The sequence below is a fragment of the Anthonomus grandis genome, chromosome 7, assembly GCF_022605725.1.
Source record: "Anthonomus grandis grandis chromosome 7, icAntGran1.3, whole genome shotgun sequence".
NCBI classification, from domain to species: domain Eukaryota; kingdom Metazoa; phylum Arthropoda; class Insecta; order Coleoptera; family Curculionidae; genus Anthonomus; species Anthonomus grandis.
This window is the reverse complement of record NC_065552.1, coordinates 32,066,942-32,086,525: the sequence shown is the minus strand read 5'-3', so window position 1 is coordinate 32,086,525 and position 19,584 is coordinate 32,066,942. Positions and strand designations below refer to the sequence as shown.

At 32.9% G+C, this 19,584-nt stretch overlaps 1 protein-coding gene across 1 annotated transcript; it reads right to left on the bottom strand.

The window, feature by feature from the left end:
- Positions 1–1,559: 1,559 nt before the first annotated feature.
- Positions 1,560–19,291, bottom strand: LOC126738873 (uncharacterized). The gene is made up of 4 exons (XM_050444335.1): positions 19,165–19,291; positions 5,737–6,018; positions 5,475–5,651; positions 1,560–2,098 (listed from the first exon to the last, which is right to left on the bottom strand). The coding sequence occupies exons 1-4, from the start codon at positions 19,177–19,179 to the stop codon at positions 1,973–1,975; spliced, it is 600 nt and encodes a 199-aa protein (XP_050300292.1). The 5' UTR covers positions 19,180–19,291; the 3' UTR covers positions 1,560–1,972.
- Positions 19,292–19,584: the final 293 nt, after the last annotated feature.

The following is a 19,584-nucleotide window of genomic DNA, read 5'->3' as shown; positions in this document are numbered from 1 at the left end:
CCACTTGCTGGATTGGGGAGGTGCATTGTCTTGTATAAAAATAAAATTATCTGCAACAACACTTATCCAAAGTCTGACTACTCCTTCCAAAACCAAATCCACATACCTCTGACCCGTCAACGTCTGCTGAAGTGGTATCACTTTAGCAGTGTTCTTGCTCCCATAATTAATTATTCTTTCCTTAAACATTACAGTTTCTCCTTTATATTTTGGAAACATCTGATCTAAGACTATAAGAAAAAATAAAATTTTTTTCAAATTTTCTTAGGCGTATTTTGGTGTTAAAGGCGTCAATTGAACCAGTCGATTTTATTTTGACTGGATAGCTCAGGAATCCGTAACTGTCTTCTGCTGTATAGATCTCGTATACGAAGCCCTTTTCGTATGGTTTCAACGGAAATACTCACATCGGTAGCTTCTAGAAGTTGGTGTTTTAGCTCTGGATGAAAAACATTAGGATTTCTCCTAGCAAGTTGGCATACAAAACTGCCCTGGTGTTCGGTTGTGACCCTTTGACGACTTTGTCTAGGCCAGTTCTAAAGGGTTCCTAGCTCTAAATATCTGTTATAGGTCTTGGAAACTGCTTCTTGGGTCTGGCTCACTACTGCTGCTACTTGTCTTTGCGACATTGCGACATGCGTTGTTCAACGAGAGCAATTATTTTTCCTGGTTGCACATCTGTTAGTCCAACGTAAGGGATTGTTAACTTTGTTTAGATAAAAATAAACTTTTTACTATATTGACCACAAAATTTTAATTATTATACAAATATACAAAATATTTGTCGTAACCATGCTTGTTTATACCAAATATATGTTTACCATATATCCGCTACCATACCAATTTTTTTTTTTGAAACCTTTTTGTTGCCTAAATATACAGTGACTTTTCGCATTGCCTTTCAATAGACTTAAGAGATTAAAGGGATTATAAATAGTAGATTTTAGGAGTGGTATAGACCAACACACCTGCTTTCGGAAGAAATACAACTCTAACTTGCCTCCATTTTTTGAGAATATATCTAGATGCTTTAAACATTCTTCACTAGCTGTGGTAATAGCTGTCCCCACTGAAATAGTACTGGATAGATGACATTAGGTCAATCGGTATTCAAAAGGGAAGAATCCGGAGAATGTCAAATTTAATTTATCCACGTATATGATCTGATCAGCAAGTAGCAAATCCGCATATGAAGGTAAATGAAGGCGGGATCGGAGAAGTATGTAGCAAATAAAAGTTGTGTATGTAATTTCCAGGAGGTTGGCAGTAAATGTCCAATTCCCTTGCGTATAATATCATTCCTCTACATGGCTATTTATTGAGAGCTTTTCTGGATTCTTGCAGCATCGGATATAGTTCTCTACATCCCTCTGCTTCTCTTTGCTTTTGTTTATAGAAGTATTGAAAATAAATGAATAAAATAAAACCTCAACCGGATCTGGCTTCGCTTAAATTATAATTATTTATGTTTTAATGCTGTAAGAGACAAGTCTGCCTTAAGCCCCTAGATTTGTTTTTTATATAATTACATACACTCCAGATAAAGGTAATTATAAACATTTTATTTAGGTATAAAAATATATTTAAAAACTCTGGGACAGAGCATTGTAAACTTAATAAGTATGATAAATTGATCTTTTATAAAAGCTATGCCTAGGACTTATAAAAGTAAAACAAAAAATATATACAATAAGAAAAAAACTATCACAAACCTCTACACATACAATCAAATAAAAATAACAACTTTAAGCCACAAATCATAATAACAAGTAAGTGGTTAAAAATATTTTGTCACCATTTTTTAAAGCTTTATTATTTTATCCTAAAAGTTAAAACGTTATGAGTACAAAATCAAAAACACGTCTCTCCGAAAGTTTTTCAATTTAGATCAACAAAGTTTACATAGGACATATTTTGGCATTTCATTGCTGGCAATTATCTACCATTGATTTACTTAATATTTATAAGATGCTTATTTATATCCGTTCGTTCCTCCATTTGGTGCACCATATTCAGTGGATGGCGGACCGGCTGCTGGATAGCCGCCATTACTGGTTTGGCCACTATCTGGGTATGGTCCTCCACCATTTTCTTTTTTCTAGAAACAAAATTTTCTTTTAATATTTCGTATTTTTTAATAGCATTAAGAATACGGTTGACCACCAAACTCGACTAGTCAAGAAATTATTCTACGCTGATAAAACAGACTTTTCGTAGTTACAGTATATGATTAACTGACAAACTTATGAAAGTTTGACGAATCTAAAAAGCTTTAGTCAGGATATTCCATTATTTCATACTCTCAGCATCATCACCCCCATCCCCCATACATTTAATTTGTTCCTTTTTCACTTAAAAGTGCTGTTGGTATTTCTTAGACTTACTAAGAAGGCAGTAAATATAGCAAGACCTTCTGCCTATATAAAATAAAAAATAATGTCTTGATTAGACTAAAATGTACACACGCGAAGTCTAGCCTAGAGCTCATTAAGTCAACCTACAATCACTACAAGAACAAACAAAAAATATACCTAAGTTATATAGACCGCAATTCTGAAAACAGATAAACAATATGAAAACCGTGAGATCCATAAAATGTGTTTTTAGTAAGACTGTAAGGTGAAAAAATTCTATCTTAAAACCAGCAATGGAAATGCACTCAAGCGAATTGGGAAGTCTATTATATAGTGAAATAGAATACAGAATTAAAAAGGAAACATAAAGTAAGGCTGAACGAAAACGAGGAAATGATAATTTATTTATACACCTTAGATTGAAGTCCTGCCCAGCTCTTCTTAAGCAGGAAGGGAGGTACCCAGCTTTTCATGCACAAAAACTACTAACTTATGAAAAAAAAAGGATTCTCATCAAAGAATACGAACTTTGAGATTTGGTCATATTTTCTTAAGTTAAAAATAAATCTACAGCATTGATTTTGCAGTTTCCGCAGACGATATAGAGAGACTTTATGTAAGCAAGGACAATGCAGCATAATACAACATTGTTCATAATACAAAGTACTAAAGACGGACGCATGATTTCTTTCTAACTTTGTAGTTAATACGGATGTTCTCAAGCCATCCTCTTAAATTACAAGAAGATTTTTAAAGTTATCAACTATTTTTAACCTGATATCCCTTTCACAAATTTGTAAATTATTTAAGACAATTTTTTTCTTATTTTTTGAAGAGAAACTTATTACAGAATGCTAGGAAGAAACATTTATAGAGTAGATCGAACATTGGTCTATTTTATGATGATGTCCTTAAGTGTCTTGAGTTTTTGAGAATATCGAAGTATTGGTATACAAGCAAAAAATTAGATGAATAATATTTTTGGAAAACAATATACAGCCAGATATTCTCAAAAACTAGACACTTACTGGAATCATAAAAAAATACACAAATGTACTACTGTTCGCCCTGAAGAAGGCCTAATATAGGCCAAAACGTTGTAAAAAAAAAAGATTTATGCGGCTTGGGTTTTAATTGATCCCACATCCTAAATTAATCCTTAAAACTCAAAACAATGGGTTAATAAAATAACATATTAAATTATTTAATTATAAATGATTGCTCGACGAGAATGTTGAAACACTCTATAAATCTTTATTTATTCTATTTCAGCTTCTCAATACAACATCAGGTAATAGAATAGTAAATTCTATAGAAATAGAGACAGGGTAGAATTAGCCAAGACCTCCGCCGATTGTCTTGATTTTCAAGACCGACTTAATCAAAAGTAAATAAATACACTTCACTTCTAAATTGAAACTTAGTCTGGATGTGTATAGTGCATAGAAATAAAACATCGATGTCGAAAACATCGATAGTGCCCAGCACTAGTATGGTCTTTTTTCGCGAGAATATAGCTGCATTGCATGTGTTTTTTCTGTCACATGTAAATTTAAAAAAAATATAGAAAAAAAACTAACATGCACTCAATACAAAAAAATATATTGAAATTTCGATTTGTAAACAGAAAGAACAAAATAAATAACCTCAATTGCCCTAATTCAAAACAAACAGAATTAATTGCCAAAAACAGCTGTTCAGCTGTAACAGAAGGTGAAGACCAGACAAAATGGCGGCCCTCTATGTATCCGCCTAAAATTGGATGCGCAGTGGTCTATGCACATTCTACCTGCATCATATTTCTATAGTAAATTCGCATATCACCACAATATTTAATAACGTCTTACAAGTCTGCTACATACACTAAAAATAAGGTAGAACCCAAGACGGAAACTTGAGGTACACAAGAAGTTTATAAGAAGTTTTTGACCGAGCTTGATTTTCCAGGACGACCAGCTGCTTTCGTTCAGAAAGATAAGACCTAAATTTGCTAGCCAAGCCTTTTGCCAATTTTGCTACAAGCAGTTACAATGTATTGAATGCTCTAGGAAAGTCAAGCAATACGAGCACTGTAGTATCACCACTATGCAAAGCTGCTTTTGGAAGGCAGACTGACCCTACGGGATTATGTTATGTATTATAATATATTTATGGCTGAATAACCTTTTCTAAAATTTTTGAAATTACTGGAATATTTAATATAGGTCTAAGGTCGCAGTAGTCCTTTGGACTGCTCATTTTAGCAAAAGAAGTTGTAATAATTGCGGTGTCATCATCCCAATAAAGCAGCTTATTATGTATTGTAGTTGCGGTAAGTCCCGCATAAAGATGTTGAATAATAGGGCGGATAGAGAAGAACCTTGGGCAACTCCTGCTCCTATAGAGCGATAGATGGATGCAAATTATTATGCACAGATACGAAATGATTGGTTGGTCAAAAATAAACGGGCATGTTTAAAAATGCAGTCGGGAAAATGAACAGTGATTAGTTAGTGTGATAAACCGTCATGGCGCATCTTGTCAAAGGCTTTTCTTAGGTCAAGAAATACAGTCTTGGTGTGCATGCCATGATTAGCTCCGTAGAGAATGTGTAGTGCAAGTCGGGTTGTCTGGTGAGTATTTGGTTCTAAAACCAAACTGAACATCTGGGACTATTGCATAGACCTAATAAAACTCTTGACTCGGTACTATTAAACACATTGCATACAAGGAGATACTCCTTTATTTCCGGATCATCTTGCACCCAATCAATAAACGTGGTTTTTATTTGTCTTTTCCTTCAACACTATTTCCCACCTCTCACAAGGGATCCGCTGAACCTATACACCGATGACTAAGCTGGATGATGCCAAATAAATCGTGAAAATCGTTAAACTTATTACGGAAATGGTCGTTTCCTGAAATAGAAGAACCCTCACATTTTACACAGTAAAATGTGGACTAAAATTAAGAAAAGCAACCCTCAAAGCCATAGAAGTTAGCTTAAATAGACATAATTTTTTTTTCCTAGCCGGACTATGTGGAGATTATTATTAATACTATTTCTGCCACGATGCATCCGGTATCATCCATCTTAGACGATAAAGTAAAGGTTACTAAGGGTATATGAAATATAATTACCGTCTTGTATCTAATAAAGTAAACTTCTGGTTTGCTGGGCTGGGTTGGCGCAGGGGTAGGAATGGTGATCTCTGGTGGTTCTTCTGGTTTCTTCACCAATACATATACGAGAGTCTTCTCCTCATTTTGAGGTTGAGCTGGGATGATTGGAGCTGTTGGCGTTGGTGGAGTTGGTGCCTGCGAGTAAAACATCAAAATAATAAATAGAATTAAACCAAAAACCAATACAATGTTTAAAAAAGTATTGAGTTTACATAAGTACCTTAATAAAGATAATCTTATAATGTTTCTGCGCTGGTGGGACTTCAATGGGCTTCCTAGGTCTCGGAACGTCCTTCTCCGGAGGTGGAACATGAACGTATACATGTTTTTGCACTACCGGTGGTCCTCCTCCGTTTCCACCATTAGGTGGGCCATATTTTGGTGGTGGGCCGGGTGGTGGGCCATAGCTGCCTGATGGGGGTCCACTGGGACCACTAGGAGCCGGAGGGTAGTTGTAACCTTGTGGTATTCCGTAAGTCGCTGCAAGTAAGGTGGTCAAGACCTAAAATAAAGTATTTGGATTAAGGTAATATTTAGAAATTGCTGACCTCATTTGGTTTCACGAAATTTGTTTTTTTGCTTACTAGAAATCAAAACTGTCTAAATAATATTTTTATTAATTTTTAGGTAAATGACTGCCGCATCAATGTGGTGGATACTAATCTTTCAGACCATTTATCCCAACAAATTGATATTTCTGCTATCAAAATAAAATAAGTGGAAAAAATATATTACGTCCCTTAACTCACATTTTTTAATTGTATAGAAAATATGTCTTGGAACATTAACAATGATAAGAGCTCTAATATTAATAACAGCAACGGTTTTTAACAATCAAATGGTCCTATGAATAGTCATTTCCTCAAATAATAATACTACAAATTTAAAACAAAAATGGTTTATTAATGATCTAGTAACTATGCGTGACAAATGCAGTTTTTTTCTGTGATAATGCAAAAATAACCACCAAATTAGAAAATTCCACTTTGAAAAAAGATATATAAAAATGCTATAAATCATTCTACACGCAATCAAAATGCACATGGCAAATAATAATCATAGAAATTCTCGTAAAGAAGTTCAAGTTCATAGTTCGAGTCTGATCATAATGCTGATGAATTCAGTAATTTTTTTGTAAATATTATTCTAAGTCTAACGACAATTTATCTAACTGAACCCATCCCACTACTCAACAATCCTAATATGTCTTTTCAGCTAAACGAATTTTCTTTTATCGAGATGCCAATCCAAGATTTTGAAGAAGTGTATTCCTCAACGAATAGGAAATATAAATATAACTGGAACAACATAAATTATTTACTAATCGACAGTTTAGATTTAGGGCAGGTTTATGTACAGTATCAGGGATAATGGATTTAATGACCTACGCAAGGCTTTTGATTGTATTTCACATAACCTACTAAATCCATAAACTTAAATACTATTTGTGTGGCAGTTTGCAGATAGTTGCACTCGATGGAGTGTGGTCATCTGCAGGAAATATAGCCTACAGAGCATCTCAAGGGTCGATCTTTGGTCTTCCTCCGTCCTTATGATCTTCCGCCTCTCAACCAAATAGACAAGTATGTCCTGTTTGCTGATGATACCTTAGTATCTGTGTGTGTACATTTGAGGAGACTGTGAGCAGAGCAAGTGAGGCACAGTTAGAGGCACTGTGGTTTCAACGACTTGGTCTCATTCTTAAACAAGCTAACTGACAATATAATCTTTTCTTTAGAAAAAATTGAGGTCGGAGGATGGAGCCCATAAACAGACTCTGTTGCCGCGAGGCATATTTTGCACTATGCCATTCCATCCTGTCTTATGCTGCTATTGCTTGAGGGGACTTGAGTTGTCCGTCTGTTGCTTGTATAGGATATAGAGAAAATCTCAAATATAGTTTTGTCAGAATAAAATTTTTAAATATCGCGCAAATGGAGACATTCATGGGCTCTCCACACGTAGCAGACTTAAGAAGTGTCAAAATGGGTAGTCAAATTTTACAACACTGTCACAAGAGGCCAGAAGCCTTAATCTAAATAATTTTAGATCCAAAATCTTTTAAGTTTTTAATCAAATATTGTATAGTGCCTATTTAAAAACAACAGTGTTTTTTAGTCTGTAACTAGTTGACGTAGGTAAACATTTTCTATTAACATGAGAGTTGAAAATAAAATAAAGGTTTTGTTAAGTTTTACATTCTTTAGACTTGAAGCATTTATATTTGACATTATGTCAACTTGTCAGTCAAATTATTTTACAGTAAGGACTTAGGAGTATAAATAAATATATTTTCTCAATTTTATTGGTTAAAGGGATCTTAAATGTTGGATTTTATTTGGTTGTTCTATGATATTGTCTTCCTTCTGCTGGAAGTTTGCATTGCAATCTGCATCTTTTCTGATTCCTATATTTTATATATTTTCTCTCAGCAAAGGGTACTCAGCAGTGAGCACTCAGTGAGTCTGTTATTATGACTAACTGAGTTTCTGTGGCGAAAAGAGTCTTATTGCTTCTCTTTTAGCTGTAGCTTCCGTTGTCGGAATGAGTGTATAGTCATTTAACCTTTCACTGTATTTCGCCGTTGCTTGGCTGCAGTAGATCCCGTATCCAGAGGCATAGTTATTTGGGTTGCATGAGTTTTTTTTATTTTGGCCCTCTTTGCTTAAGTAGGTATTTAGGTATTCTATCCTTTTTGTTGTGTATATTATAGGGGAACTTATAACATGGTACTTTGGAGTCTCTATAGATATAATTGTAATATTGTAGTATTTGTTCCGTCCCTTTTATGATAACTGTCCTGGTTGGTTGTCTTGTCCAATAATTGTATCCCTCATTTATCATTTGATAGAAAGGTAATAGTTGAGTCCATACTATACCATTTAATTTTGACATGATCTTCCCTACAAATTTTGCTGCTAGCCCTGTTCTTCTGAGTTCCATAGGAGTTTCAGCTGTCACTGATAAAAGTGCCTTTATTGGATTTGATTTCATACATCCTCCCCGATCGTTATGCTTGATACTAAGTCTTGTCTATTTTTGCATGTTGTTCCAGATTCCAAGTGACTTCTGACAAGTGCCTTGGATACTGTGAGCAGTAATTTTGGATCTGCTCCCCACCATACTCTAGTTAGATTCTTCATCACAATAATGCTTTTTTGTGCTTTGGCTATGCAGTTGTCTATATGTCATTGATGGTTATATGCGACAACTGGAAACACGAAAAAAGTGGCAACTACGCACAAATACAGCCTCTACCACAGAAGAAAACATGGTTTAACAATTCCAAATACACAAACAGCGTCAAAGTGATGAGAACGCCAATGAGAACACGGCAGTGCTCCACTCCAGAACTCTTAAATAAAATAAATGTCAAAGAGAACCCAAATTGTATTTGTTATCAAGAAGGAACACTAAATCATTTCATCTTCAACTGTACCTTCAGAGAAAATTAATGCAGGGAAAACTACCACACAGGAACTAATAGGACCAGTAGACAACAACATTTTAACAAAACCAGCGTCAATGGTCATGCAGAAAATCATAGAATACCTAAGAAAAGAAAGAAAATAGAAAAAACTTGAAGAGACTACCCCATGAAAGGCATGGAAAGATCCAGATGTACCTCTATAGTACGCTTTTCATAAGTAAGCAGAATATGGGCGGCCGTCTGCAAAGACGTGGCTTAACAAGAAAGAAGAAGAAGAAGAAGAAGAAGAATGAGAAGAAGGTAAAGAAGAAGAAATAAATACAATGTACGTCCTCTCTTTTAAATACATAAAAGATTTTTTAAATGCAAGTCTCAAAATTACAGCAATGTTCGACCTTTTAAACTGAAAGCCTTTATACAGTAATTACTACGCTATCTTCCTGATTCATCATAATAACTATATTTCAAAAGAAAAAAGAAAAAGTATTGCATAAATATAAAATTCTAGTGCAAGTTCCAAGACCGTGCCTAATCTATAACACCAGTAATTTAGGAAAATATGAGGGAATTCCAACTGCTAATTACAACTGTTTCGTATTTATCTTCAGAAAGTTTAAATACCGTAATAAACTTCAACTAAATCTAAAACATTAATTAGGAACCTAATAACTGTGTTTTTAAGGATGGAAACCGAATTATAGAGAAAGCTTATGCCTGTGCCGTAAGTAATGTAATAATTCATATCTAATGTATTGCGTATCATACGTGAATTACTTTAGATTTATTTTTATGCAAAAAACATAGATAGTGATATAAAAAATAGTTTAGTAACCTAAAATCTTTTTTTTTTCTAATGGACTAATTTCGTATATTTTTCAGTATTTTTTAGAAACGACCAAAATAGTCATGCGCAAGTCAGAAGCCAAACCTGAGACTACAGGATCGCATCGCGAATATTTGCCCACGGTGTCACCAAGGATGGCAACCTAAAATCTTTAACCTAAATTTTCATCAATTCCATTACTATAAAAGGATAATCTCAAATCTTTAAACTAAGAAGTGACACGTTTTTCGGTTGTAAAGAGTTTGTACAGAAAAATTAAACCTATTTTCTATCTTAAAGAGTTTTAATGTATAACCTCTGAAAATGTCCCAATTGTCACCGGTTATACCCTAGAAAACGTTATAATGAAAAATAGAATGATATAAATCAAATTGTGTATTTTTTGTTTATTTCGCCTTTATATTTTATTTTCGCCTCGTTATTTATATTGCATAAAAAAGCGTATTAAAATCTTTGCATACGTAGTATTTTCCGAGAGTCGTTAAAAAAAGTAGTTAATAAAAACTATCCTGAAAGATTCGTTAGACTCTATTTATTAATAATCCTAACATATTTTTAAACATCTACATCAAAATGATAGTCATAACCGCACATAGAAGAATTACTTTTTGAGCACTCATTCGGGTTTTACCGGGCTATTTCAAACTACAACCAAAACAACCTTCTTCTTTTGGTCTCCTTTTAAAGAACTGATGATATATTGGGGTACTATGCACTAGTAATGTTTAGAAAAATCTAGTTTTCAATGTATATTTAAATAAAACACGAGAATTCGCGATCTTGAGGGTTTATGCTTGACGCCCGCAGCAAAATTATTGGTTAACTAACAAGTGACGTCACACTTCATATCGCTCTGTGAGAGCGTTTTCATTAAGACAAACATCAACATAAGATATCTTATTTATAAAGAAAAGATACTAAATAATTATTTTTGGTTTGGTTTTTATTATCCGACAGGCCATTGAAATTGAGACATTTCACGTTTTACGCAAGACTTTCATTGACTGAATATATCATATCTAAGGTTTTCTGTTTGTTGGTTTGCGGACCCCTTGATTTCAATACAAGTTGTATACAAATACAAATTAGTATATGTAACTCACTTAAAATGTTGTCTAATATTTTATAAAAGATATACCAATAATAGTGGCTTTAAAGCAAATGACTTAAATCAGTGGTAAAAAGTATATTATTGTCCTTTTATTAATTATTTCTAGAATCGTATTCGATGCTCCCAATGAAACGTAATAAAATTATATAGGAGACGGTCTCTTATGCTTATTGATTATTATGTAAACAGCTAAAATGTTAACTATTTATAAATTTTTACTTTTTCACACACAAATTCATCACACTTCGGAACAACATGTGTTGTGTCTCTGGGTGGACTTCAGTTGCAATGCTCCAGGACAGTTCGATTTCTGAGAATGAATTGCATTAGATTCTAGTCTCTCCTGGTACGATCACGCAGATATCAAAATATCAGAAAGATAGCAAATTGCCGGTTATGTGCTTGCAGATGGTCTTTTCGCAACATCTGGAGTCTGTCCTCTAAAATTCTTCACTATTAATCTTCTCACGTACTGGGAATATCATTTGGTGGCATGTACAAAGAAAGCAATCTAAGCCTAACTGAATAAAGTCCATCATCGTGCATGTCTCAGCATAATGGGTTTCATGCAAATGGCGCCAAACTGGAGCGATAGAAACTCAGTTGAGTCTTTTATCATTGGACTTAGTGGTACATTTCGAGGTAATAAGGACTGCTCATAAGTTCTTTATATGTTTTTCTCTTCTTCTGATGCGCAATGACTATATGGCAGCTGTGGATTACAAGGGTTTTGTGACCTGCATTATAGGCAGGGAGGAGTGGCAGCACTCCAATGAACCTAAATTGCTTAATAAAAAGACCATCTGTTATACAGATGGCTCCAGAATAAATACTCGTAATAGAGGTGGTGCAGAGATCTGTATTGGTCTCGTACATACTAGTAGAGCACACTCGCTGGGGGAGCATGGTACTGTCTTCCAGGCTAAAGTTTTTGCGGTGTTAAAATGATGATAGGCAATATTATACTGCAATCACCGCAACACAGTCGTATTAACCTGCTAGGACAGCAGGGGTCTCATTAAGGCTGTTACAGCTGAAAAGGTGAGCTCCTAGATCTTACTGGAGATGCCTGGGTGCTTGAGCATCCAGGACAAACGAAAAAGGATTCAGCTGGATTCCTTTGCAAGGCTAAGATAGGCAAAACAGTCTGTGGGGTCTGAACCCATAATCAGTATAGCTAAATGCGTAGAAGCTGCGTCAATGAAGAGCCTGCTGGACAAATGGCATAACAGACTCCATCTGCTTACAATATCTCCATAACAGCCTCCGGCTATCTACAAATCACAAATCTATCAACACCTTTTCTTCTTTTGACCTTGGGCTAGTTGTTCGATCTAAGTTCATTATGTTCCATTACTTGATCTGAATTATTAATTCAATTATCAAGCCTAAATAATATTTTGCCATAAAAAAAAAGCCACCACTATCAAATTAGTTCAGCTCGTTTCGTTATTACCCATCATCACTCGCTATGAAATAAAATATTTTATAACCAAGTGAAATATTTTAATAAAAATTAGAATATTTTTTTATTTCCCTTAATAAGGTTTAGCAAGATATTTTAATGGAAAAGTTTATCCAAGTAAGTTGATAGTTAAATATTAAAGGAAATATATTAAAGATTATATTACTATTTGATAAACATTTCTGCGAGGTAAGGGATAAAATACAGTGTTTAGGTACATTATCTGGACTACTATTTATACAGGCTAAGTCGAAAGGAACGCACCAAACTCCAGGTAATTCTGCATAATTACAAACAAACGAAACTTCCTACATTAACATGGCTTTAATTAGAGCGCTGTATTCACAAATACTCAAAATTACCACTAATCTCTTAACATATCCTGCTTTATATGCTTGTTGCCTTTCTAATTGATTCATGTTTTTCTTTGACAAACAATGTTGCATTTCTAATGCATCGAATTAGTCCAGAGGTGTGAGATTTGGAGATCTTGGAGGCCAACTAATAGGACCACCATGACCAATCCTTAGACCTTAAAATTCTTCGTTCAAAATATTGCTTAACTTAACGAGCTAACTCTCCTCTCTTTTCTGAATATATAGGCCAATTAAATAACTATCCACCATACCACACCACACGCTTAGCCAAAACATCTGCTGAAAATTAATTTCGATTATTGCGTGTGGATTTTCGTCTAACCATACATGATAGTTCTGAGTATTATTGATGCCATCACGGGTAAATGTTGCTTCATGGGTAAATAGTATGCACGATTGATTGCTCCGAATATAATTTTCTGGTTGTAGGTGCTGTATCCGCTGTATGGATTGCTATTTTCTGTGGAATGTCCAATTGTAGCATTCCCATTACAAAAATCATATTTGTATATTTTAAATTTGAATTGATGTGAGGCATTTTATACGCCTTTAATCATACAAACTTGAACAATACTCACTAGATTTTATTGCGTTCCTTCCGACTCATCCTGTATATAGTAATGTCACATATCAGGGCTGATATACTTTATAAAATTAATAATATGATCTAAGTACTGGCCGCCATGTTATTAGGAAAGCCAACAGTCAGATTATTAAATCGACTAGACCACGCTTACAATATGAAGGTAGATACTTTGAACAATTAAATCAAATAATTTTTTAGTTCACTTAATTTAAAATTTAAGTAATTTCACTTACGACTAGTTTACTTAATTACTAATAGTTATTTCCTAAAATATTTTTGTAAAAATTTAAATACCATTTAGCACTATTAAATAAATTTTAAGGTAATTACTGCCATTACCAATATATTAATTTTTACTATAATTTGATTATGAAATATACGGTATTACAAGATGACAAACTAATGACTTTTTTCATGGCGAAACGATTTTTACATATCAGTTGCAAATATTTGTTGTCGTTTGTTATTGAGCAACTAGCATTACCAAATGAGCTTTTAATGTACTATTTTACTGTTGTTGAATATCAAATCCATCAATGGGACAATTGCCAATAACTTTTTTAGTGATTTCCTAATTGATTCGTGTTTTTATATTACGACAGTCTTCAGACATTTGTTATCGATTAAACTCTTTTGCCGCCCTCTCCTCTTCATCTGATAATACAAAAATGACAATTCAGTTTAATTATTTATTTTTTATACTCATGGAAGCATGTCAATCATCATGGAGGCGACCAAGTTGGTGTTTAGGTAGCAACTATATAATAGTTTTTTGCATTCAATATAATTCGCGAGATAAGAGTTGAAGCTACTGCTGATTAATAACATTAAGTGTTATTTTTATATGAAGTTTCTTCAATAATTCACTCTTCTGTCACTTTATTAGACTTGAAGCATTTCGAACGTTATACTCGAATCCGTTCAAACTTATCTGCAAAAAGTTTGAATATTTTGCAAAGAAGTCCAAACCAGGAAAAAAACAATTTCATGTAAATGCATATAATCCAATCCATAATTATTGATGCCTTGTGCAGATATAATATGGTTGCAGATACAGCTGATTCAAATCTATTATTATTCTTCTATAATCATTGAGTTCCTACTGACCTTTTTTTCTCTCACTACTAACATCAGGAGAAAGTGGGTCACATATTTGGGTATATGAAAATAATAATTTTGTAATAAATCTGCCAGGAAGTAAAATTTCTTTAAATACAGAAAAATAAATCCAAAGCGTAAAATAATGAAACCAGGAAAAATTAATCATGTAAATGAAACATGTAAATCTCTGAAATAAAATGAAACTGGCGAGTTAATATTGTAACTTACTAACAGCACCAATGGTCAGTGAATTATATCTTATGTTCATTTGCAGTTTTAAATAAGCAAGACAAAGTTGTTCTGCACCTCTTTTGCTATAAAAATTATTTCTTCCTGAAATGACACAGGTTTCACACATGATTCTCTGTTTTCAAGTTTACAAATATTTTCAAAAGAGGAAATTTTTAGCTATATTTGAGTGTTTTTGTGAACTGTTACGATGGTAAAAACTTGTGCCGCAGCACGGAAAAAAGGCAATTAAAGCCGATCTTTTCACAAGTAAATATCGATACTTTCGTAACATGACTACATGGGGGAAGCGTCTTCATAAACGTAGAATACGGGATCATAGAAATAGACCTAAATAAAAAATTATTAAGAAGTCTATAATACTTATAAAATATTGAATTTCTATAAAAATGCTTTTTAGTAGATAGGTATCTTCACTATAATGTTAAAGTAAACAAACGCATAAATAATAATATTGTTTATAATTTAAAGCATAATCTATTATTAATAAATAATTATCATGGAAATATTTTTTGACGACGTCACTGGTAAAGGTTCCTTGTGTCGATGGAATCAACAATAGGATTGAGCGACGTTGCAATGTTGTTGCCTTTTGCTGTAATATACGTTATCTGCATTCATTTAACTATGAATATTGACTTCTTTGTAGAGTATCTTATCATATTTTATTAAAAAAAAAGCGCTTTATATTTTGCTAAAGAGGAACAGGAGTATTGTTTTGTGGCTGTCAAAATAAGTGATACATTTTTATATTATAAAATGTTCTTCTGCCATTTCTACATAAGTATTTGGCATCATTGCATCAGAGATGTTGCAAGCAAACAAACTACCCATAGTTCCACGGCAATGCTAATTCTAGCCTTTTAATTTTCTAAGTATTTCATCTAGTTAAGAATGTATAAGCAAGGAATGATTAAAATATTGACGTAAATAAATGAATTAAATTCTTAAAGTGACTTAAAGCTTTCTTTTGAAATTGAATAAACCCAATCAAAAAATAAAAGATAGAACGAAAAGTTCGCAGTCTACCGTCGTTAATCAGTCGCTGCTCACATATCCCAAAGTGCTTAATACCAGCATATTAGTTTCACGATATTTAACAATTGCTTGATCGACTTGCTTGATGCTACTTAACAATCCACAAAATCCTTGAGAAAATTTATAGAATGTTCGCAATAATTATGTTATTTATTTGATCAGTGATAAAGGTATATAATTTTCACAAGTGATTCTCATAAAAATTAAAGTCAGAACATGTTATAAGTAATAGTACGTTACGCATAATGGTTTGCAAATAAATGCTCCATTAAACATTAACATACTCTGCCATTGTTGCAACAAACAATGAAAGTGCTATTGTTTAATCTTTTAATGTATAAAGTTTATGGTTTTCAGTGAAACACTTACGCTATAGATGTTAAAAAGGAAAAGCGTTATCAAGTATCATCATATATATATTACTTGTGTGCATGTTTGATTATTTAATTTTATAATAAATATTGTTTGTTTTACATTTAAAGCTGCAAATATAGGTAAAAATAGCTAAGTAGGTTATATTTTTCACAGAAGTAAGCTAATAACAATGAAAAAATAAGTTATTGTTCAAAGGAAAGAAAATAATAAACAAATGTGACTTTTTTTTTGTTATGCAGGAACGATAATTTCTGAAGCGAAAAACCTAATACGCTGAAAGAAGCCTGATTGTAATCAAGAGTAATTCTTTGTAAATGTAGGGGTTACAATTATTGGTGTTAATTAAATTGAACCTTATTATCTATATACTAGGGATTAACCGAACATACTTATCACCAGTTCCTTGAACAGAGTTTACCAATTTTGCTAAAGGATACCTTTAACCCAATATGATACTATACTTCCTGTAAATGGCATGGAGGAACACAGTCGTGGCTACATAGACCTTCTGATTTGAATATGAATGATTTTTTTCTATAGGTGTTTCTATAGGGTTGTTTTGAGTTCTTAATGCAATTGCTCATATCTGCAACATATATGGAAAACAACAGAGGCAAGGCAAAATGGAGCCTTGAGGCACACGTGTGGTAACTGGTACAAATTCAGATCAAACGTTTTGAAAATTTCTCATAGTTTCCACACAAGAGGATCTATCTATGAAATTTTACAGAATTATCAGAAAGTCCATAGTAATGAAGTATGGCTAATCGAATACTTTGCTGAAATCAACCCAAGCAAGTTTTCAGTTATTTATCTTCACAGCGACGAACATCATTTAAAAGAATTAATGAAGCAAGTAGAAGAGTGCTGTAACCACATCGGAATTAATATGTTTTTCAAGAATTTTAGGAACTACCGAAAGATTACTGATCGGTCTTAGATCTGTTAGTTTTTTGGGATTTGTTTTTTTACCGAGTGGTCTACCATCATCGTCGTAATTGCCCCAGTGGATATACTACAGTCAGACTTTACTTTTCTACTACTATACTCAGAATATTTAACAGGGAATTTTCATCTATAAAGGTAAAATTTAGTTCATCATTATCATTGGGATGGACATTTAAAGATAGAAAAAGATTTAGTTATCTGACACAGAGTAAGGAGCTTAAAAAGTAGATGGAAGAAAATGGCAAATCTGTTCTGGATCACATAATTCATTGGGAATTTCAACTGTTTAGCAATATACCTTAGTTAGTTAGTACCGTTTCTAAGATACCCAGTTTTGAAAATTGCTGTTTTTATGAATCGAAAAGCTTCTCTACTAAAAATAGAAAAAAAACGGATTTCACTTTTCAATTCTTACTTTTTAATTCCTTTGTTATGAAAACATACAAAATATGATACATGTCAAAAAATATGGAACAAATGCACTTAAAATTGTTTTTCCACTACGGTGCGTAAAGTGCTCACTTTACACACTTCCCAGAGTGTGTAAAGTTTCACTTTTTACGCACTAGTGCCTAAAAAAAGTCTAAAATCGTATAGTAAGCCGTCCAAAAATTAATGAAAAAACAAGATTGAATATGTTATTAAAAGTGGAAGATAATCCCCATATTTCGTCTTCTGAAGTAGCGTTATACAGGGTGGTTCAGTTCAAACGTCATTAATTTTAATACGTAATAGAAAATTTGAAAAAGAAATAGACTTTCATTATAAGATTTTTCTCAGAAATGTTTAATAACAAAGATACAGGGTGTTAAAGTTAAGAATAATTATTTGTTTATTTATCGTAACTTTTAAACTACCAGCTTAATTTTAATTAAATTTTGCATGCAGATTATTATAGTAAATTGTCAAGTAACATACGGAGGGACTTGGTCCTTTTTTGTCTCAAATCTGCGAAGTGAAAAAATATTTTTTATAAGAAGTCAACTGTTAGATTTTCCATTTAATTAAAAAAAAAGTTACTCTTGCAAAATTATGATTTAACGCACTGTTTTTAAAATATCTTACTTTAATTATTCAGAAATACGTACTAAAATGTTGCAAAAATGTATAAAAAAACGAAAATCGGGCTTGGATTTGTTAAAAAGTTGAATATAAAAGATGATCAAAAGTTACCTTAAGTCATTATTTCATTTGACAGGTTTAATTTAAGATTCAAGACTAATTTTCTTTTTTTTTAAGTTTTTGCAGCATTTTAACTAAAATATTTTAAAAATAGTGCCTTAAATCAAAATTTTGCAAAAATAACTTTTTTTGCCAAATTAAAAAGAGAATCCAAAGTTAAGTTTTCATAAAACAATAGTTTATCACCCCACAGATTTGAGACCCTCCGTATGTTACGGCACTGGCAATTTTTTTAAAAATTGGCTTCATCAGTAATTGATAATTCACAACAATAACCTGCATGCGAAATTTAATTAAACTTAAGCTGGTAGTTTAAAAGTTATGATAAATAAACATAATAAATATAATAAATCTGATAAATCTTAAAAAAATATTATAGTAAGAGTCTATTTCTTTTAAAACTCTCTATCACGTATTAAAATTAATGACGTTTAAACTGGACCATCCTGTATAATGTTGTTAGCCAACGAACAACTTTTGCGTGTATTGAAGAAAGAAAAGTATCATCCATACAAACTTAAATTACTGCATGAGCTAAACAATGATGATCCTGATCTTAGACTAGAACTTTCTGAAAATTTAATGTAACTTAAATCCATTGTTCCATCGGCAGATACTATTTAGTGATCCAACGTTTTGACTAAATGGTATGGTAAATAAGCGAAATTTTAGGTATTGGAGCACGAATAATCCCCATTGGATGAGAGAAAATCGTACAGAGCATTCGCAAAAATTAAATATTCAATTTTCTAAATTATAAAGATCTTTAAAGATTTTGTTTGTGAAAATCAAAAATATCATTGGTTGAAATATCTTACTCATTACTAGTCTTTTTGTTAATTATGCTTGATAAATATATTAACACCCGATAATTCTACCAATGCGATATTCTTATTATAATTACTTAAGTCCCTTGACAGTTATCACTAAGAAAATACCTACCACCAAAATCCTCATCGTGTCACTTGATACACTACCACACGAGCCAATAAAATTGTACTACCCAAAATTGACTTTCTTTCATTTTTATATCAATAATCCTCGCCATCAGGGTAAATCGGGGGAGGTGGAGGCGCTATTTCGTTATCACGAAACATTACGGTATAGTCCGCTGTCAGAGAAAATTCCCCCTCTAGGCGACGCGACGCGGAAAATATTGATGATGGACGTGCTGAAGAGTGAAGAAACGACCTTGCATACCATACCTGCATAACGTCTGCTTGATGATGTTTTATCCGGCATTGATAATAAGTAAAGTTTTGATGGGTGGTATCGATTAATTATTTAAAATTCAAATCGCGTTCGCACAGGTTTAGAAATCAATTTTTAAGGGTTTAATCTACTGCTGTCTACTTAAGTAAT

What these genes read in the sequence shown, in the direction of transcription:
- LOC126738873 (XM_050444335.1), bottom strand. An exon ending in ATAAGATTATCTTTATTAAG is followed by an intron (nt 5,652 to 5,736) that starts GTACTTATGTAA and finishes TTTTACTCGCAG; the next exon opens with GCACCAACTCCACCAACGCC. An exon ending in ACTTTATTAGATACAAGACG is followed by an intron (nt 2,099 to 5,474) that starts GTAATTATATTT and finishes TTTTGTTTCTAG; the next exon opens with AAAAAAGAAAATGGTGGAGG.